The sequence below is a fragment of the Magnolia sinica genome, chromosome 10 (assembly GCF_029962835.1).
Source record: "Magnolia sinica isolate HGM2019 chromosome 10, MsV1, whole genome shotgun sequence".
In the NCBI taxonomy this organism is placed as follows: Eukaryota; Viridiplantae; Streptophyta; class Magnoliopsida; order Magnoliales; family Magnoliaceae; genus Magnolia; species Magnolia sinica.
This window is the reverse complement of record NC_080582.1, coordinates 72,068,059-72,091,144: the sequence shown is the minus strand read 5'-3', so window position 1 is coordinate 72,091,144 and position 23,086 is coordinate 72,068,059. Positions and strand designations below refer to the sequence as shown.

General features: G+C 38.6%; 1 protein-coding gene across 1 annotated transcript in view; it reads right to left on the bottom strand.

Moving 5' to 3' along the window:
* The window catches only part of LOC131216969 (chaperone protein ClpB3, mitochondrial), a 37,764-nt gene that overhangs the window by 1,123 nt on the left and 13,555 nt on the right, over positions 1 to 23,086 (bottom strand). The window contains exons 4-9 of the mRNA XM_058211624.1: positions 22,393 to 22,588; positions 19,982 to 20,036; positions 18,777 to 18,927; positions 2,409 to 2,717; positions 1,461 to 1,726; positions 88 to 1,017 (exon numbers count right to left, since the gene is read on the bottom strand). Coding sequence (XP_058067607.1) covers positions 88 to 1,017; positions 1,461 to 1,726; positions 2,409 to 2,717; positions 18,777 to 18,927; positions 19,982 to 20,036; positions 22,393 to 22,588 — 1,907 coding nt within the window. The remainder of the gene's footprint in view (positions 1 to 87; positions 1,018 to 1,460; positions 1,727 to 2,408; positions 2,718 to 18,776; positions 18,928 to 19,981; positions 20,037 to 22,392; positions 22,589 to 23,086) is intronic.

Genomic DNA, 23,086 nt, shown 5'->3' with positions numbered 1-23,086 from the left:
AATGCATTGAATTACTATCAGCAACACAACAACCAAACCAAAAAGAGTGAAATACCAGAATTCTCTTTTGCAGGAGAGAGTACTTACCTGTATCTCAACAATGCGGTTGATCTCTTTGATGTCCAGTGGCTGAAAAACGATGTATTCGTCAATGCGATTCATGAACTCTGGGCGGAATGTTTGTCTAGCCAACTCAATAACCTGCCTTTTCATCAGATCATAGACCGCATCTTTCGTACCCTGTGTGTTTTGGAGAGTTTCTAGGATATAAGGCGATCCTATGTTGGATGTCATTATGATGACACAATTTGTAAAACTGACTGTTCTTCCCTGTGAATCGGTTATCCTTCCGTCATCCAACAGCTGCAATAGAATGTTGAAAACATCATGATGGGCCTTCTCTATTTCATCAAAAAGGACAACCGAATAAGGCCTTCGGCGAATAACTTCCGTCAGCTGGCCCCCTTCTTCATAGCCAACATAACCAGGCGGAGCACCAACCAAGCGGGAAACTGCATGCTTTTCCATGTACTCAGTCATGTCGATCCTTACAAGTGCATTTTCCGTGTTGAAAAGGTAGCCTGCAAGTGCTTTCGCAAGCTCTGTCTTACCAACACCCGTGGGGCCCATGAACATAAAGCTTGCTATAGGGCGGTTCGGGTCTGATAGACCCGCCCTCGAACGGCGGATCGCATCCGCCACTGATTTGACTGCTATATCCTGGCCGACAACCCTCTTGTGAAGGACCCCTTCCAGCATAACCAGCTTGTCTCGCTCTGACTGCTGCAAGTTTGATAATGGTATACCGGTCCACTTGCTGACTATTTCTGCAATATCGATGTCTGTGACCTCTTCCCGAAGCATTGATTTGCCAGACTTACGGAATTCAGCAAGGTTGTTCTCAGCTTCTTCTAGCTGTCGCTGAAGAGACATCAGCGTCCCATACTTGAGCTCCGCAGCACGATTCAAGTCATATTCGCGTTCCGCGGCTTCCATCTCCAAGTTGACTCTATCAATCTATATGAGGAAATTCAATAAATAAATTAGTCTGGAAATTAATAAAAAGAGCCCAGCTGAGTGCACTTTCCAAGGGACCACCAGCTCTCAAGTACCAACATTGCACACTTGTCAAGATCCAAACTGTAGGGCTCGACAGTGTAGATGCCCTGGATCAAAAAATCGGGCTGATCAGGCTACGAGCACATGGAGAAAAGAAATGGACAGTTCAAGTAACTTGCAGAATGAGACCACATTCGACATACAAATGTGGCTCAACAGATGAACAGATTGGCTTGATTTCTGGCTGGGGGTCTACACATGGTGGGCCCACCTTAGGAGTAGCAGCTTGGATCTTGCATGTGCGCCAAATCTTACATGTTAGCTGTGAATTCTTTGGAAGCACACTTGGGTGAATATTTCTTTTATTTTGATGGAATATACATCAAGCCGCAAGAAGAAACCTCTTCTTTAATTTGTCGAATTCGAGTCATGAGAGCCTTCTCACGCTCCCATTGTTCTGCAAGATCTTTCTGCTTTTGTTTAAGCAATGCCAGATCAGCTTCCAGCTTGCTTAAACGTTCTTTCGATGCTTTATCCGTGTCATTCTTTAAGGACAATTTCTCCATCTCTAACTTTAGCACTGCTCTATCTATCTCATCCAACTCAGTGGGCTTAGATGTGATCTCCATTTTCAGCTTTGCGGCCGCTTCATCAACAAGGTCGATGGCTGCAACCAAACAATAATCATGTTACAACCAATCATCATCATCATAGCCTTATTCCAAGTAATTGGGGTCAGCTACATGAACCCTTTTATGCCATTCCACTCTATCAGGGGCCATAACTTCAGTTAGACCAAACAATGATCGTATTACAACTGATGGTAGATATTCTTTTACTTCAATTTCTAGTTCTAGTCCATAAAGGGTGCTGCATATTTATGGTCGACAATCATGTAACACTTTTTTGATTCAGCAAAAGATTGAAGAGAAATTATAAGGTCCAGATGCATAAGAACGTGAATGGAGCCCTCGTGCGCACAGTTTGCAAAAGCAGGGCCTGTGGCAGTGATCCAGACGATGGATCCCATGAGCCCTGCTGTGGTTGGGAATCCCAAAAATCTTCAAGATGGGAAGATCCTGGCAATTCCATCTTTGGCCTTTCTGACATTTGCTGTATTCTCTCTTAACTGTCTATTTTAGACCAGTGATCAAGGGCTAAAATCTTCCAATCTAGGAGATTCAATTCGGGCATCCCCTTTTGTCAGTGTCCCATCAGATCATCAACATTCTGGATCACCGGAAAATCGTCCATATTTGCAGAGACTGGCACATCAGGACTTAACCGAATGCAATACTTCCCTTTAATTCCTCAAGATAAAAACTTGAAATATGATCATAAACTTGTACCTTTGTCAGGCAAAAATCGCTCTGTGATGTACCGATCTGCGAGAACTGCAGCTGCAACTAGAGCACTGTCTGATATTTTGACACCATGATGCAGTTCGTAACGTTCCCGCAACCCACGAAGGATGGAAATGGTGTCTTGTACAGATGGCTGAGCGCAGTACACCTGCTGAAATCTACGCTCTAAAGCAGGGTCCTTCTCAATATATTTCCTATATTCATTTAGTGTGGTTGCTCCAATGCAACGGAGCTCCCCTCTGCCCAGCATTGGTTTCAACAAATTGCCGGCATCCATTGCTCCACTCGTAGCCCCTACATCCATTATCAACAAAGAAAATACCATGACCAAAAAACAGTTGCATGTAAAAGTAGACGAACACATGGTAACCAGCTATAAGTTACATACACACGATAGCCAAAACGGAAAATTCATTTAAAGCACACAAACACCACAAGCTTGGAGATGAAGATCAATATTCAATGATTCTCTAAAAGAAATAGGTAATCAAAAGTTTACTCTGGTAGACAGCTAGATTATAATGAGGGTGACTCACAAATAGGTGTAAAGCTCGTGTTTCAAAGCAATTTCAGATTGTAAAATTGTAAGGGTGCTGAGATGATGATTGTAATACTTTTTTTATTTTCCAGAAAAATATAATCATATTAGAAAATATAAAAAGGGGATATGATCAAATTGTCTATGTTCTATCGTACCACATCAAGATGTGTGCAAAATATCAACATAATAACACCACATTTTCGGTTGTCATTTAGAAACTGAAAATAAACATCTTTCTGGCCTTCAAACTTCCAATTCCAAGTTTTAAAGCCAAAGACCCAAATGAATCACTCGAATCTCAATCAAAATGTCAGTTGTGTCAACATTCATCTCCACTATTACCACCATCGTTGGAGTTGTCCTATGGGATATGGTATATTTTGAAATGATACAAAACTCAAGCATCCCTCTCGCAAGTGCTCTAGGCAAATGGGGAGATACATATATATATATATATATATATATATATATATATAAGCAATGGGGCTTTATTAAAATAAGAACACGGAGGCACCATCCATTAAGATAATGGACAAGTCGTCATCATAGCCTTATCCCAACTAATTTGGGTCGGCTACATGAATCCTTTTACGCCATTCAACACTATCAGGGACCATAACTTCAGTTAAACCATAGATCTTCAAGTCTTTTCTTACTACCTCCACCCATGTACTTTTGGGCCTTTCCCTTGCTGATGCAGGATATGAAATTTAAATATGATATACAAGATTTCAGGCTTAGATCACACTAATTCAGAACAATCACATAATGATTTCACATCCCGCACAAAAAGATCAAACATCCAAGTAAAGGGGAATCTGCATGGGTCCAGGCCCACACAAGTTAGGACTGGATCAATAAAATTATGGACCAAACGATGCTCAAAGGGAAATAGAATTTAGCCACACATGCACAGCAATCAGTCCCTAATCCAAGGGATTCCCCAATTTCAATTCAAGGAACCCTAGGGTGAGAAAAGGGACAAATAAGTTAGGGATAATACAATCTAAGGTTAGGGTTATGAAAATGGGAAAAATACGGAGAAAACCTGAACCTGGGATAGTCCGCGCGTGCGGACAGCAGGCCAAAGCCTAGCGCACGTGTGAGCATGGCCCGATTCTCCGAACCAACTCCTAGGGTCTGGTCGACCAGGGAAGGACTCCAAAACCATTGATTTTCAGCTCGATCTGAGATGCGGTCTGTGCGTGGTGCTCTGCCGAAGTTTCAACCCTCCTGCGGGGCCAAATTCTGGAAACTGGCTGAAGGGAAAAGAACTGCTGCAAAAACTGGCAGATTCGAAGCGAGGATGATTGCAGAAGGGGAGAAATATGGATGATAGAGGTTATGGGCGAATGGGGATAGATGTGGCTTCGCACCACGGTAGTTAGCACTTTGAAAAGGGAGGGTTTCGCACCCACTTGAATTTTTCCACAACTCAGAAACTCAAAGAGTAGAAAAAACTTGCAAGAATTTTTATTAAACTTCAATTAATCAAAAGAACTACAAGGGGTGCCTATTTATAGGGAAAACCCTATACCCCAAACTCGCACCTTGTGCACAACCTATTACTTAGCGATGAAGTAAACCAAAACAAAAACTAACCAAAAAAATCTAAAGCGTTCATGATGTTCTAAATAACATAAATAAGCAAAACCTAAAATATGAACTTAATCCGACTAGTGGGCCCCGACCATGAGATCTCATGATGTGCTTTACTTGATTATTAGGCCCACTCTAATGAACCAAAACTCCGTCTTCTAACTAGGAGGCCCTCCCTGGACATCGTCATCGAGCCAAAATGACGGTGGGGCCCTCCATCTCCTTTTGTACGTGCGTAGGGGGTGGCGGGCGTGCGCGTGATGTCCCCATCACTTGCCCTTTTAGAGCCTTCAATTTATACCCACTCCTAACAGGCGTAGTTTTTGGTGTATGTTGCACATGACCAAACCATCCAAGTCTACTTTCTCGTCTTATTACCTATTGATGCTACTACTAAATTGCCTCGAATGCATTCATTTCTAATTCTATCCTTGTCTTGCCACTCATTCATCTCAACATCATCATTTCGGCTATACTCATCCTATGAAAATGTTGTTCTTTAACTACCCAACATTCTACCCCATAAGCATGGCTGGTCATATAGCCATCCTATAAAATTTCCCTTTCACTTTTGAGTGGTACAGGATGACCCAATAAAACTCTAGAGGCACATCTCCATTTTTTCCACCCCGCTTGGATTCTATTGGCAACTCCTCAATCTCTCCATTCTCATGAATTATCAAACCAAGATATTGAAAGTGGTCATTTTGGAAAACTTCTTGGTCAACAATCTTAACTAATTCCTCGTTTCCACTCCAATTGTTACTAAAATTGCACTCCACAATCCACATACTTTGTTTTAGTCCAACTAATTTTAAATCCTTTAGATTCTACAACACCCCTCCATAAATCTAGCTTTGCATTTACAACCTTCCTTGTCTTATCAATCAAAACTATTTCATCTACAAACAATATACACAAAGGGATCTCTTCCAACAAATGACTCATTTAAATAATCATAGCTAATGCGAAAAGGAATGGGATCAATGCCAACCCCTCGTGCAAGCCTATGGTAATTACGAAAACACTTGCCTCTCCACTAGCGGTCCTCACATTTGCTACTGCTACCTCATACATATCCTTAATCATGTCAATAAATTCAATACTCCCTTCTTTCCCAACGCCTACTAGATTAACTCTGAAGGGACCCGATCATAAAGGTGTTCCGTATCCGTTACGATATAACCGTAAAAGCCAATACGTATAGGTAACGGCCATGACCATTACACAATACGGGGATAAAACGAGGCATAACAACTATTACCCCGTAACGGTCGAAAAACAGCCACTTCTTTTTTCTATGTGAATCCATTTTTTCACTTTCCTCATTCCAAAAACTTTTCTACATCATTCTACAGCAGATTTCGACCACTCCTACTATAGTTTTTAGGATTAAAATAGTAGATTGAAGCAATTTGGGCAAATAGAACCTCCAAGGGCCATTTTTTCAAAAAATCAAAAATTGTATATATGCGTTTTTTTTTTCCAATTTCTAATTCTAATGCTTGATTGTAACGTGTAAACATTAGGGACACGTAACCATGTTCATAAATTCACCATACAACACAATACAATACCCTCACCAAAGAGTGGACCATAACACTATCATAAACATGTTCAAAATAAAAATTGAATACAGACTTGGAATATTTATATTATTCTAGATTTCCTAGATATTTTTTTCAGAAATTGTCAAGTAAAAAAAAAAAAAAAAAGAACCGTCATGGGGGTCGCAAAGGCCATTACACCCCCGTATCGACCATTACTACCAATATCAATATCAGAAACGATGGCGACCATTATGGCCACCATTACCGATATGGATACTTAACCTTTCTCTAAGTCAATAAAGACCATGTGGAGATCCTTGCTCCTCTCCCTATGTCTTCATCAATTGTCCATGTAGGAAAATAGCTTTAGTGATAGACCTCCTTGGCATAAAAGAAACTTAATTTTTGAGACATTCCTCTCATGCCTTGAGACTTTACTCAAATCACTCTTTCCCAAAGTTTCATAGTATGACACATAAATTTAATCCTATGATAGTGCGGCCTATATCTCCTTTATTCTTATAAGTAGGCATTACTGTATTTTTTCCTCCATTCATCTAGTATTTTCTTCAATCTTAAAATCCAATTTAACAACTTTGTCAACAAAGGTAACCTAATATCTCCCATACACTTCCAAACCTCTATTAGGATACCATATGGTCCAAGGGCCTTTCTTGTTTTCATCTTTCTCAACATTTCTTTCACTTCAGACATCTTAATCCTGCAAAAGTATCTGTAAACATTGACATTATTTGAGTTTATGGTTCCTTCTATCTCTATGCTCTCAAAGTGACTATCATTTAACAAGTTCTAAAAATAGCTTCTCGACCTTTCATAGATCTTTTGTCCTTAACTAGTAGCCTTTGGTCATCGCTCTTAATGCATAAAAATGATCTAGGTCCCTACTCTCTTTCATTGCTACAAGTTTAAAGACATCTTTCTCACCTTCCCGTGTACCCAATCTATTGTAAAGATCATCATAAGCCTCAACTTTAGATGCAGTTACTACCTTCTCAGCGATCTTTTTGGCATTTCTATATTGTTCAAGATTTTCACTGATTCTAGTCCCTTGTCTGGCTTCAAAACACGAATTTTTTTTTCGTAAATAGCTTTTTGCATATCGTCGTTCCACCACCAAGTTTTCTGAATATGATTGGATTTTCCCTCTAAACACTCCTAAAACATCTTTTGCCACTTTCCTAATGCTTGACTTTTCTAATGCTTTCAACCATCCCATTCCACAAAGTTTACTTCCTTGACAATCCAGTTTTCTTTTTCCATCAATTTATTTCTAAAGAGCATCGTTTTTTCTCATTTTAAATTCCACCACCTACCTTTTGGACACCTATTCATTTCATTCTTTCTTCCATCTCTTAATGTAAACATCCATAACCACTAATTTCATTCGCTTTCTTCCATTTCATAATGGATAAGTGTCATTGATATAATAAGACTGCCTTAATGCACCATTGATTGCCAAATACAAGTGCGGGAGATGTTATTTAGCCCAAAAAGGCCTCAAATAACTTTTGAAAGGAAACACAAGGAAAGCTGTAAATATATTAGGTGTTTGTGTCACCAATCTTCTTGCTCCCAGGATGTACCATAAGATGTTTAGGGTTAAGTTGAAATTAATAAGAGGTTTAGAGGGTGTTTTTTTTTTCTTTTTTTCCGCATAGCAATTCCCTTTTTTTTCTTTTTTAATAAATGAAACTTTATGGTCGGCTTTCACATTCCCCAGCTTTTCCTCGAAAAGCTTGCTTGAGCTAAGAACCTAGGGAATCAAAGCATAATTTTAGACTTTCCAGGTTATCCCAGGAACCCACTGTACCAACCAAACAAAATTTAATCACTCACCTAGAAACACATGGCTGATTCTAACATTCCCCAGCAAATATAAAACCATGAATGTTTGCGCTGACTCTAACAAGGCCGATTCTAACATTCCCCAGCAAACATAAAGACCAGGAAGGTTGGGCTGGTCGGCCTCAGCTTAGATCTGTTTTGCGGCTGGTCATCCTCAGCTTTGGGCTCAATTGGGAGATTGTTATGGGAACTGGAGGTGTTTTCTGTTATGTGGTTTTTATGGGCGAAAATAAACAAGAGGATATTTCAAGGTAAGAGTATCTTCAGCTTGGGCTATTTCTAATAAAATTTGGAGGTGCATCTTTTATTGGGCTGAGGTGAATCCAAAGTTCAAAGGTATCCCCAGGTCATCTTTTTACTAGTAGAATTGGGATTTGGTGATCAACTGTACTTGGCATCAGGATGTTTCATCAGCTAAATGGTCTGCTCCCCCTAAAATCTATTTTCATGGATGCTCCTTTTTTCTTTACCCACCAGCAGCCTTTCCCAGGCCTACCGCTGCCACTGGCAAAATGGCAACCCATCTAAGGGCTACAGTTGCCAACAGCAGCCCCTCTGGAACCACAAATAACATCAGTGGCCCCTCTAAGGCCACCCATAACAACTGTTAGTCCTTCCAGGACCACCAGCAACCACCGATGGTCTCTTCTGGGCCACCTGTAGTCACCAGAAGCCCCTCCAAGGCCATCTGCAATCTTGTTCAATTGTTCTAGATCCCAATATGAAAAGGTACATAAATTTATATCTACATACATTTATATCTGGTCATTTTGATGTTTACACCACTTCGAAAAATGGTAAATAATATCAAAAGTGATGATCAAAAGGTTCAAGGGTTGCCTCGGGCTAACCAACATGATCATCCTGGATTAATGATAATTACATTTAAATTGGACAGGAAAATTATCTGGAGTAGTCTCAATCCCACTCTAACCATGTCTCGCAATCCCAACCTCATTCCTGCACATCCTGGATCATTTGATTTAGGGGCCTTTGACCATATGACAGATAAGAAGGTTTCTTTTTTCATATTGATCCATCTCTCACGATGAGTCATTTTCCAGGGCCTCTGGAAAAGCCACCTGATCAACTTTCTCAGTCATCATCATTACCATTACCATCTGCTGTGAATGTGCCTTCTTTTCCAACAAATCTGTCATCTGTTAATGCTCTAAAAAGAAACTAAATTGCAGTGTTACATTCATCTTTCCCATTGTGTCATCCAGGACCTAATGACAAAGATTAAGACTAATGGTGGTCATGAAGATGGTGGGCTATACATATTTGACTCAAGCAGCATCTCTCCTGCTTTTATCTCCAAGTCAATTGAGAGAAATAACAAGCAAGTATATTTGTGGTATGCTCGCTTAAGTCACGTGTCAATTAAAGCTCTTTGGTTATTGTTTCCAAATAAATTTGTAATGAGCTGAAATTGTAGTATGTAAGCCTATCAAAAGTCTCAAATTTTCCAAACTTCTCTTTTAAGCAACAAGAAATCTTCCTAGTCCTAATCTCATTCAATAGTGCCTATGTTGGGTTACAAGTATTTCATTTTCTTTATTCATTATTATTCTAGATTTTAAATGGATTTTAAAGCAAAGATGAAGTGTTGTCCATTGTTAAAATTTTCACAACACCAAAAAAAAAAAAAAAAAAAAAAAAAAAAAAAACCAACGACAACAACACTCTAACAATACCAGGGAGTAGCTTCATCCTGATCTTCAAAAATACTTTGCGGATTATGGACTGGAACAAACTTCATGTGCATACACACCCCAACAAAATGGAGCAGCAGAGCGAAAAAAAAAAAAAAAAAATGCCACCTACTAGATGTCACTTGATCCATCTAGATTGGGATGTTAGATCCCAAAATCTTTTGGGAGAAAATAGTCCTCATTGTTGCCCACATGATTAATAGAATGTTGACTCCCATTATAAATGGCAGTAATACTCTAAAAATTGAAACTGAATTTTCCCCTCTATTTCTCCAAAAGTTTTTGAGTATGTATGTTTTGTTCATATCCTTGGACCTTCATGGAACAAGTTAGGTCCCTGAGCTAAAAAGTATGTTTTCCTAGGATAGTCACAATCTTAGAAGGGATACAAGCGTAATTGCCCTAAGACAAACAGACGTACATCTACAAATGTCACTTTATTTTAGAATGTACATTTCTTCTCAACACAACACTAGTTATACCTGTTTATGAACCCTATCTTATAGCTATAATCGTTGATAATCCTCGTAGTCTACTTAAAGATCAGTCCAAACCAGTGTTTTAAATAGCGTGTAGCGCATAGCGTGGCATTTGGTCCTCCATAGCGTGTAGTGTAAGCTACACAATCCTTAATAGTTTTAATTAAAATAATAGAACATATGATAAAATTTACAAAATGCATAATTTCTATGCGTTCTTGACTACGAATTTGGATCATCAACCACTTATTTCCATGCAAAACCCCTCTCTCTTTGCCTTTAGACATCTCTAAGTATGACTTCTTTTTTATTTATTGAAACATCACAAATTCATGAAATAGACCACAATTTGGATGGTCCGGACTAGTTCAATGTAGTGTCATGTGTCGTAGGTATAAGTGATCACCATTTTAAAATAGGTGTTTAACTAACATAGAACAAACACTTGAAAAAATGAAACTTCAGGTAGCTTACGCTATCCACGCTACGTGTAGCGTACCCTACATGCAGTGTAGGTACATACCCTGTAGCTTACGCAACCAGGGAATTACGCTACATGTGTACACTACGCTACGTAGAGTACGCTACAGCGCTACTGAAAACACTAATCCAAACCCATTGAAATGCAATTGAAGGTGTACAGTTGGAGGAAAGAAAAGGATAAGCACTCATACTCTTATTGATCATGTGAAAATGGGTGAAGGGGAAGGATTTAACAAAAAATAGGAAAGAAAGAAGAGAAAAGAAGAAGGCAGTAGAAAAGGGGGCATGGCTGCACTTTGATAGCCTCCACACAAATTGCTCTCCTTGCTCAAGTAATGTAAGTAAAGACTATTCCTATGACATGTACAATAAAGATCAATAGCCCAAACATGTACAATAAAGCCCAAGCCATATGACATTCAACACTTTTAACACTATCCCTAAGCTCTAGCTTGAATATAAGCTTTTCAGAATGAGATTTTTCAAGAGCTTTAGTGAATAAATTTACAACCTGATCATGGAAGGAGATACATGGAATATAGATTTCCTTCTAAGAGACCTTATCTCGAATGGAATGGTAGTCAACCTCTACATGCTTTGTTCTCTTATGGAAGACTGGATTGTTGGCAATATGTATAGCATCTTGATTGTCACAATGTAAAGGCATTGGACCTTGAAAAACAAACCCCAATTCTTCAAGAAGAGATTTAAGTCAAACAAGTTAACAATTTGTATTTGCCATTGATCTATATTCCGCCTCAACACTTAACTTGGCAACCACATTTTGCTTTTTACTTTTTCTAGGCTACCCACGTTGTCATCAAGGAAGGAGCGGTAACTTGTACTAAACCGTCTGTCATATTTGAATCCTATATAATCTACATCGGAAGAACTAGGTATCTGGAGATGACCATGAGATCCATACAAGATACATTTCCCAAGTACCCTTCAAGTGACTAAGAATTCTCATAAATGTAGCAAAATGTAGGGCTCTTGAACTTTGCATAAACTAACCAACCTCACTGACAGAAAAAAGCAAAGTTTGGTAAGGTAACAATCAAATAATACCGACAAATCTTTTGTGCATGCCAGGATCTACCAATAACTCCCATTCTTTAGGCTCAAGTTTGAGATGAGGATCCATTGGTGTATTCATAGGCTCGGCACCTATCATACCTCTCTCTTCCAACAAATCACAAATATATTTTCTTTGATATAGATTTATTCCAATTTTGGATCTAGCCACTTTAATACCCAGAAAATATCAAAGAAGACCAAGATCCTTGATTTGAAACTAAGATTAAAGATACAACTTCAACTTCCTAATACCCTCCAAGCCATCACCTATCATTATAATATCCAAGGTGTCTCGTATCGGTATCGGTTGGCGTAACGGTGCCCTCCAAAACCGATATGGATACGGGGGCGTACCGGCGATATGGGAGCATAACGGCCCGTAACGGCGCAAAAAAAAAATTTGCCAAAAAAATATGAAAAAATATGGATTAAATCCGAAATATTCTAAGCATTCCAAATATGCATTCATTTATAAATTGGAACATGTTTATGGTGGTGTAACGGTTCACTCTTTGGTGAGAAGTTGTATTGGACTGTCTGATTAATTTTTTAACCAGGTAACTTGAATTTAACTACAAAATTCATATATTTAATTTTCTAAATATGTAATTTATATACTTAAAAACTTGATATCATTTCTCCCAATAGTTCTTTAAAAAAATGAAATTAAATTCAGGTAGATGGCGTTGCCAATTTGGGGCTGACTTGGAGGACCAATCTATTCTCCAAATCAGCCTCAAATTCATGTCATTTATTGTCATTATCCCACTTATAAATTGGTGGACATTTATTGGATAGCGAATCATAAAAAATAAAAAATAATAATAATAATAATAATAAAATCAAAAGGCCCTATTTTAAAAAAATAAAAGTCCAAAAATTAACAATTAAAACTATTCAAACAATTTGATTTTGGCATTGTGAGTTAGCAATTGCAGTCCATAATTTAATTGCCAAATTTTAAGTTAGTATATGTCTCGTGTACAATTTTTTATGGCTTGAATTAGGAGGGATTCGGATTGTAAAGTGCAGCACACGTGTCAAAGTTTTTTGGGCCCCACCCGTGATGAATGTGTTATATCCACACCGTCCATCCATTTTGCCAAATAATTTTAGGACATGAGCCCAAAAATGAGGCACATCCAAAGCTCAGGTGGACTGCACCATAAGAAACAACAATAATTAAACGTTCACCATTAAAAATTTATTGGGGGCTAGAAAAGTTTTAGATCAAGCTGACATGTGTGTTTTCCCTTCATCCACGTCAGTGTGACCCAATTCATAGGTTAGATTGAAAATAAACATTACAGTGGACCTTAAGAAATTTTTAATGGTGAGCATTCTATAACCACTATTTCCTATGGTGTGGTCCACCTGAGATTTGGATATTACTAATTTTTTGGATCCTGACCTAAAATGACGTGGCAAAATGGATGGACAATATGGATAAGATATATACATCATGGTGGGGCCCACTCGGGTCTGATCAGATTGGATGGAAAATAAACGTTACCATGCGCCCTACGAATTGTTTAACCGTGAAAATCATTATCCCTGCTGCTATTTTTGGTTTGGTCCAGATGATCTCTGGATATAATTCATTTTTTGGGTGGTGCTCTAAAATGATCTCTGAAAATAGATGAACGGTGTAGATGTAATAAATATATCACTGTGGAGCCCATATAACTTTGATCTCCTTTGAACCGTTCGTACAACTCGGAGCTCGAGGAGTGTCAGCGCTCATCTTTGGGTGACACGTACCTACAGCAGCAAGCTGCTGCAAATTAAAAAAAAATGGAGCGAGAGGGAAACCGAAAAGAAAAAAAGAGGGAAAGAAGAGAGAAGAAAAAAGAGGGAAAGGGGGAAAGAAGAGATTGAGAGAGAGAGAGAGAGAGAGAGAGAGAGAGAGAGAAGAAGAAGAACAGGAAGAAGCCGCAGCCGCAGCTGCCCGAGAAGAAGAAGAAGAAGAAGAAGAATAAGAAGAAAGAGAAGAAGAAGAAAAGAAAGGAAAAAAGGTAAGGTTTTTTTTGTTTTTTTTTTTTTTTTTTTCAAGGCCCGTAACAGCCGTTACGGGTCTGTAACGGCCCCGTAACGGCCGTTACGGTCACAGAATTCCGTAACGGCCATTTCGACCCCATATCGTGTAACAGGTCCCACCGTTACCGTTACGTATCGGCCGTTACGGCCAATATGTAACCGATTTGGGATACCTTGATAATATCATCTACATATACAACAAGTACAATATAGCCACATGTAATATGCTTTGAGAAAATGGAGTGATTTGCTTTACTTCTCTTAAACCCATACAATACCACCACACTACTGTACTTCTCAAATCAAGCTTGCGGCAACTACTTCAATCCATATATAGACTTATTTAGTTTGCACACTTTAGAGGACTCTTCCTGAGCGACATACCAAGGAGGTTGCTCCATATAAACCTTTTCATGTAATTCTTCATATATAAATGCATTCTTTACATTTAACTGAAGGATACGCCAATCCTGATTTGCAACTATTAATATAATACCTCGAATCGAATTGAACTTGGCCAGCAGTGAAAAAGGTACATAGATAATCTACTCCATAAACTTGAATGTATCCCTTGGCAACCAACCTAGCTTTGTAATGATCAATTGATCCATTGGGCAAAAATTTTTACTAAACCCATCCACACTTAACCGGTGTCTTACCCAGTGGTAAATCAGTTAGTTCCCATGTATTGTTGAAATACATGGCATTCGTCTCCTCATCCATAGCCCTTTTCCAAATTTCATCCTGAATGCACTTAGCAACAAAAACGTCAGACAAGCCAAGAGCAAACTTCCGATACATGTATCAAAATAGCAAACAGGGTGGGGGGGTTCCTGTTCTCCCTTTCCCCCATTCTTTTTCATCTTTCTACTTTACCATGTATTTAAACAAAAGCAAATAGCAGTTTATACACAGCAAGTCAACCCACAACTATTGCCCTAGTTTTTCAATTGAATCAAAAGATTTTGACTTCATAAAAATCAACAATCATAAGATTTGTCCATTAATTATAAGATACGGTCCGATTTTTGCAAAATGGAAAATCAAACATCATCATCATCATCATCATCATCATCATCAAAGCCTTATCCCTGGGTTCAGCTACATGAATCCTATTCCACCATTCCACTATCGAGGACCATATCCTCAGCTAGACCATAGGTCTCTTTTCTACTACCTCCACCCATGTCCTCTTGGGTCTTCTAGAGCCCTTCAACTTGAACCAACTCATTCCTTCTATGTTCAGTTTTTTGTCTCTGCTGCACATGACCAAACTATCAGAGTCTACATTTCTCTCATCTTTTATTACCAATTGGTGCTTATCTAAGTCTACATTTCCCTCATCTTTTATTAGTTGGTGCTACTCCCAAGTTCCCCTGAATGCATTCATTTTTAATTCTATCCTTCCTTGTCTTGCCACTCATCCATCTAAACATCATCATTTGCTCATCCTATGAACATGTTATTCCTACATTGCCTAACATTTTGTCCCATAAGCAAGGTGTTCTGTAATGGTAATAGTGGCCATAACGGCCACCACCGTTACCTTACGGTACGGGTCGTAACGGCTGTTACGGCCCTCATAACAGCCGTTACGGTCTCTCTCTTTTTTTGAAAAAAAAGAAACCCGAAAAACCTGTATCTGTCCCTTAATGTTGATTAAAAAGTATGGAAAACCTATATATTCCCCATAACAGACAATTACAGGGCTGTTATAGCCTTTATAGGGGATGTAACATACCGTTAACGGCAATTACATGTCATTTTTTTTCATAATGAATGTTACAACCATTACGACCCCGTAACGTGTAACAGTTGCCACCATTACCTTTACGGCCCCGTAACGGCCTTTACGGCACACCATGCCCATAAGGAATGGCTAGTCTTATAGCAATCCTTTCCCCTTGGGTGTCATTGGCATGTGACAATCACATAAAACTCCGAAGGAACATCTCCACTTCATCCGCCCAACTCTGATTCTATAAGCAACATCCTTCCCAATCTCTCCGCTCTCCTGAACTATCAACCTAGGATATCAAAAATGGTTATTTTGGGGTATACTTCTTGGTCAAAAATCTTAACTACTTCCTCGTTTCCACTCCCATTGTTGCTAAAATTGCATTCCACATTTGACTAAATCATAAGATTGATATTGTAAATCATAAAATTTTAATGACAATGTGCCGCGGGAATTCCCCAGGTCTAATAACCAAATAATTAATTACTTTAGAAATCAAGAACTTCTCGCTTCTCCAGATGAAGGATTAAGCTGTCAAGACAAGAAGCACTAGACTTCATCCTTGTTTGGTCTAGTTACCACACTGGAGAATCCAGATTATGCCCCTCACATCTATAGGGATCAAGGACAAAATGTGATCTTTGAGCGCAACTGACCTGGGGTGAGAGAATAGCTGCCACCCATTTGACTCATCCTGCAATACCAGGACTCATTCTGGCTTTGTCAAAAAAAAAAAAAAAAAAACATAAATGTTTTGGGCAGTTGATTTGGAACAGTGACAAGCAAAAAACCAAGTTAACCTGCCCGAGTTAATGAGAATTTGACCAAGTTTTGATTCCTTGATAAGGATAGATTTAGGCGTGCCAATGAGTAAGATGCAGAATCTGTCATCTGAACCTCCCACTCACTTTTTCATGTTTCATTCATGGTGGTTAATCCAAGACCACTAGTAAGTGGCATGGGATTGGGATCTTGAGATCACAACATAGAATAAGAAAACAATGTTAATCCATGTCCCAAGTGGCCTAGGAAGCATTGTTCTTAGCTGTTACACACTGACCACCCTAAGAAAAACTTGGCCACAACCCAAAAAATGAAAACTTGCACTTCTGAAATCTAGAGTGTCCATAATTTGAGCAGCACTGTCTTAGATTGATGCGCACCACAACTCAACTACCATTGGTGTGTCTAGGTTAATAAAGCTCGATGCATCTGGGATTAGGAGATTATGCATCACATCTAACTACCAGTTCAAAGCCGTAACTGTTAGGAAGCGCGGAAAATGAGCCCTCAAGATCTGACGGTCTACACGAGTTTTGGAACCCTCACAAAGCAGAAGATTAACACTCCAACGGCCCGCCTATCTACTACTGGAGCAGATGGATCTATTCACACTTCTGATCCTAGGGTATAGATGGCCCCGGATCACGATCTATGGATTAGATCGTCCCAAGGACAAGCCAAAATGGACAAATTATAGTGCACACTATATATCTCTGTATACCCACAGTATTTCTAATGATTCATCTTACGAGAGATAGTCTCATCCTTTATATAGGAAGGGATGAGAGTTTGGATGAGACCATATCATCCGGTCATATCCCTATCTCCCTTCAAAAATCAAATTCAAAGTTGAATTTAAAATCTAACTTAAAAGAAGAGGCCGGAAGAGACCTAAAAGCATGGGACGTACGCACTAGTGATTGCTCACCAGTGGGCCCCACAGGCCTGCGTCCAATAGTAACGGCATTATGAAGAGGCACTTACCGAATGTCATGGTATGAATCTATGATACAGATAAACATGGAAATATAGTCATCATACAAGAAAATGGAATATGACCCCATTTCTGAAATCAAAGATAGAAACTGTCTTTCAAAAAAATCAAAGATAGAAATTGGTGTGAACGTGGATAACCCATTAATAACATTCTACTCATATTTAGTTTGATGATTTTTAGTTGAAACATTTCAACAATTCTACTACTTTTTAGATCTACTAATCAAAATATTGTTTCCAAGCTTTGTAAGTCGTAACATGCCAATTTAACAAAATCATTAACATTTACAGAGATCTTACAGAAAGATTTTTTACAACAATCCTTTTGCTTTCACTTCTTTTAATATATCGGTAAAAGGAGATTACATGGAGGGTTTTTGTCTTCAGTGGCCAAATATAGAGAACTGTTAGTGAGTCTGAATTGATGAACTTAATATAATGGGCCTCGAGTTAAAAATTATCCTGCAAGTATCCTGTATCAAATGCCAGTATTGGCATGTCATCGTGTCAATATTGTTAAGTAGAGAGAGGTGTCCAAGCATTTTGGGGCCAGTGTCCTTTGAGTAGAACAAAAAGGATTTGAATCCAAGACGGATTACTAATAATGGAGCACATGAGCCCTACTTTTGTTGTTTGCAGAGCAAACACTGCTTCTCCAATCCATTTTGTTTCTTCATGGTGCAACAAAAAAAAAAAAAATTTGAATCAAAGGTGTTAAGGCCCCTTCCCCCAAAAAACAACGAAAAGAGGGTTGAAGTTGCCCATTGTGGGGAAGTGTCTTGGGTTCAAATCTCTTTTGATTTACTCAACGCAACCAAGCCCTTGAGTGAATATCTCTTATTGATCAGAAGGTTAGGATCTTCCCATCTAAGCGTATTTTTATAAGTTAATGATAACTTTATTTGTTTTTGAAAGAGAGAGAGAGAGAGAGAGAGAGAGAGAGAGAGAGAATACAAGAAAAAGAGCTAATAGGATAAGAGGATACGACAAGTAACCCTCTCTTGTCAATCACACTTTGGCAAGAGAAAAGAGTATTCCACCATCTCAGAGATTTTTCAGGGCATGGCCGTGTTGGCATGTAACTGGCATCTAACGAAAATGGATTGATAGGCTCGTTGCTATCCTAGACAGCCATCCACCTGAGCATGTACACTAGCATGACCCTTCATGTGCTTGAGTGACTTGTGCTCAGTGGTATTGCCTAGCAACTGCCCCTCCATGACCGTAGCAGTGTTAAGGTTAGTACTGGGTGGGACAATGTTGGCATATGTCAATGTGAGCCTCTGTCGTGACTGGTTTCCAAAACCCCAATGTTGATGAGTGGTGGGACGTCAATCACAAACTTTTGCCACTTTACTTTTTAAAAGCTGATCATAAATTGCTGGAGAAGGCTAAGATGATGGTGACAAGAACAATGACAATGACAACAACAAAAAATGATGAATAGATGATGAATAGAGATACCAAGCAGATGATCTTAAGCACAAACCTGCACCGACAACAGTGTGGATCTCATCAATAAACAAAATAATCTGTCCATTGGAAGCAGTGACTTCCTTCAGAACAGCTTTCAGCCTTTCTTCAAAATCTCCACGAAATTTAGCACCAGCAATTAGGGAACCCATATCCAGTGAGATCAACTGCACAAGAACAAGACCCCCTGATGAAGACAAATACAGCGAAAATATGCACATGCTTGCACCAAAAACTAAAACTAGAGAGATGACGAAATGTGGAAGTTAAATTTTGGAACAGCAGCGAAGCAATGAGTTGGTCAGTGGGACCTCAAAGAGACCATGAAGAAGAGCAACCTGACATTTTTTAATTTTAAAAATAATAATAATAATAATAATAATAATAATAAATTACTAGCACAATTGGAAGTACAATCTTTCTGACATTAACATATAAGGAACTTGCCAAAGATGGTCCACCTGCCTGCATTCAATGAACTGAATCTAAGTTTTAAAATGTGATTACAAACAAACAAATTTTTTGAGCTCTTACAGAGAAACACAGGTGTCAGGAAGTACCAGTGTCAAGTACATGAACCTCAAGCTGAGGGTATCATCCTCGAGCCTTTAGAATCAGCATGTGGAATTGTGGACCCTGTGGTTTGGTGATAGAGATTATTGATCCAATAGGCCTCAATGAGCACAGTCCATGAACATTCTAAACAAGGACAGTCCATGCCCCAAAAAACCCCTAGACTCGAAGCTCACAGCAATCCAATATTTGATATTTTTACCATCAAAATGTGAAATGCAGCTGTATGTTTTGGTCAGGAAGATTTTTAGCAAATCATCATAATGCAAGACACCATCCATGAACAAATGATATGCTAAGTCATGCTATGAGTACAAAGGCAGCTGATCACTCACACGCAGTGGCCATGAGAAATGCCCATGTTGATGATTATGAGGTATAACAGAAATCCTCACTACTCTGGAATAGATATCATGAATGCTTACATCTGGGTACGAAAAAGGTCAAGGTTCCCCAAAAACATAGGCATTAGTAAAGATGTACTGTGATCATAAATGAAGTAATCAAATTTCTCTAAAAAAACTAGAGCTTAGACCATCTTATGAGAACTTTAAAGCATGAGAAAGCTACTTAGCATGACTTCAATTCAGAAAACCAATGTGGAACTCAAGTTGAATATGAGCATCTAGCTAAGGACAATCTCGCAACCTTCCTATTCAGGAGAGGTTCAGGAACATCCCCGCGAACAATTCGCTGTGCTAACCTGCATAAGAAATAAATTTTACAAAATTGGATACATTAGATGGATGCCTCTCTGATAAAAGGACATAATGAGCACAAACATAGGCAAAATCCCAACTCACTATGAAATACAAGATGTCATAGACGATATGGTGATGGATGTTAGAGTGCAAAGGGCATAATCATGTGCTGTGCTAAGAAGTAAGACCACAAAGTAAAGAATAAGTGATGTAGTATCAGGATAAAATTAGATTCACTTGAATGGGGTTTCAACATGCACTGATTTAGAGATCGAACTCCACCTCTAAGCACTTACATTGATAATCACCAATTCCAGCAGAAAAATATTGGAGTCAATTAAAAAGGAGACAATTATGTGGAGTCTCACTAGATAAACCTAGGGAAATCTCCTCCCTAGGATCTCTAGATGAGTCTCACTCCTAGAAATTCTCTGATCTCAAGAAACAGTAAAGGAAGTATTCTTTCATTTAAAATATCAACATCAAAGGAAAAAAAAAAAAAAACATTGCATCGTAGTCCATCTATAAACATCTTATTTTACAATCTCCAAGGGAAATCTCACTAGATATACCTAGGGAAATCTCCTAGGATCTCTAGATGAGTCTCACTCCTAGAAATTCTCTGATCTCAGGAAACAAATAAGGAAGTATTCTTTCATTTAAAATATCAACATCAAAGGAAAAAAAAAAAACATTGCATCATAGTCCATCTATAAACATCTTATTTTACAATCTCTTACTCAAAATTAAAGAGACCAATGCTAAAAGCCTTTTGGTCCAAATCGTAATGGAAGGTATGGCCCTTGAATCTTGATGGAGTGTAATGACGGAATAGGATTCATGTAGCTGACCCCAATTAATTTGGATAAGGCTTAGATGATGATGATGATGACGACGATGACAAATAATCTCCTACTTTACGCAAGAGAAACTAAGGCTAACAGCCCATAGGACCAAATAATAAACTTGCCTAAATTGTCTCCACTTGCAAATAAAAGAGATAGTAAAACAAAATTGAATATAGCAGTCCACTTTACTAGAAGAAGACTATACACAGGGGGGGGGTTGTACAATTTTTAAATCCTACATACACTACACGATTTGTGTACATACTAGAAATTTTATACTGTTGGACTTGTGGGCCCCACAGCCAAAATGACTGTCATTGGGACGATCCAATGGAATGTAGGTCTACTCTTATCGTTGATTAAGACATACTATAAATTTATACAGAGAATGTAGAGATTTATTCTTTGATCTATGTACTGGTAAGCATACAAAATAATTACTGCATAGGGGATCTACAATAAAAATATTCATTATTCATATATAAATTACAAATTAGTTTGTATATGTAACTATATTCCATACTTCATATTATGTGGAGCAACTCACATGATCCTACCCCTAGCACACCTTGTATCGGAGAAAGTGGCACGCCGCCTTTACCCGTTGTAGGGATCCGTCTACCTGTATAACAATTCAAGTGCAGATCCAACTACCCATTTATCAATGGATATATCGGTTGATCCACCAGTGGATTCATGAGTTGGTCCAATTGTTGATGCATCGTTTGATCCATCGTAGGTTTCATTAACCAATCCAAAGATGGCCCCTCTGGTGAACCCAATGGTGGATTCATTAAGCTCATCCGACCATAACTTTGTCGATCTATTCATATCCACTTTTCCCCTGATTTCTCATATTCTTCATTGATTCACCTTCTAATCTGGCTGTTGATTCACCAACAGATTTATCCATGGACCCTTTCTTATAATTGCCCATTAACTTCTCTTGCACTTCTTATTTAAGGATTTAGGGACATACAAATCTTCCCCAGCATGGGCCTCATTATGAACTTTCTATCCTTCATGAATGTATAAGGATTCCTCTCCTCGATGGCTTTTCGATATTGTATCCATGGCCTTCCAAGTATCACATGGCAATGGTCCATGGAATGACTTTGCATCACACATCCTCGGAATTTTCTTTTTCCCCCTCGGAGGAATAAGTTAAGAAAGTGTAAATTCAAGTTGGAGGTTGTTCATATTCGCAAAAATATCACAACTTTGATAAATTCATTATTGCCTTCTCAAAGACGAATTTTCAAAGTTGTTATTGTCATTATCACCCTAACAATCTTTCACCATGCATTAGTTTCTGAATATATCTCCTCGTGGTTTTTAATAGTTTCTGACCCATCCAAGCATCCCCGTATTCCAATAAGAGATGTGGCAACCAAATTCCAAATGCATCATGAATGATGTTTATGAAGGGTTTTTTTAATGCAAAATGATGTTTATAAAGTTGGCCCTTCCAGAAAATTAAAATAAAAAATAAATATCTAACAAAACATACCCTTCAGCAATTGCAGTTTTTCCAACACCAGGCTCACCGATAATGACAGGATTATTTTTTGTTCTCCTGGACAATATCTGGATGCAACGGCGAATTTCATCATCACGGCCTATTACAGGATCTAGTTTACCTCGCCTAGCAAGCTCTGTCAAGTCATTTCCATATTTCTCTAGTGCCTCGTATTTTCCTTCTGGATCTGCAGAGAGAAGAACAGCACGCATGAGGACCGCACCGAGATAAACTAAATAAAGCAATTCAAGAAATACAAACTGGGTAAACTTTAACTTTTAAACGAATGGGGGCTGCAATAAACTTTAACCTCTAGTTAAACTTTCCCTAGCATACTGCAGAGTTGGAAAAGAGACAGATGTAGAAGTACAAGAAGATCTATATAAAATACTATTAGTCATCAACCAAATTCTACCCAGTAATAATTGCACATGTTGGCAGCCAGATGCCAAACTTTCTCAAGTTACCATGAGAATGAATCCTGTTTTGAATATCGTAGACAACCCCAAAATGGCTGGTACAAGACTGATGATGATGATCATGTCCCAGCCAAATAACATCTATTATCTGTACATGCATTATCCTAGGGGCCTGTTTGGATTCGTGTAGAAGGCTGTATTGTATTGTATTCTACTACTGTTCATGTATACGTTTGACCATTTTCAGAATACATCCAAATCAAGAT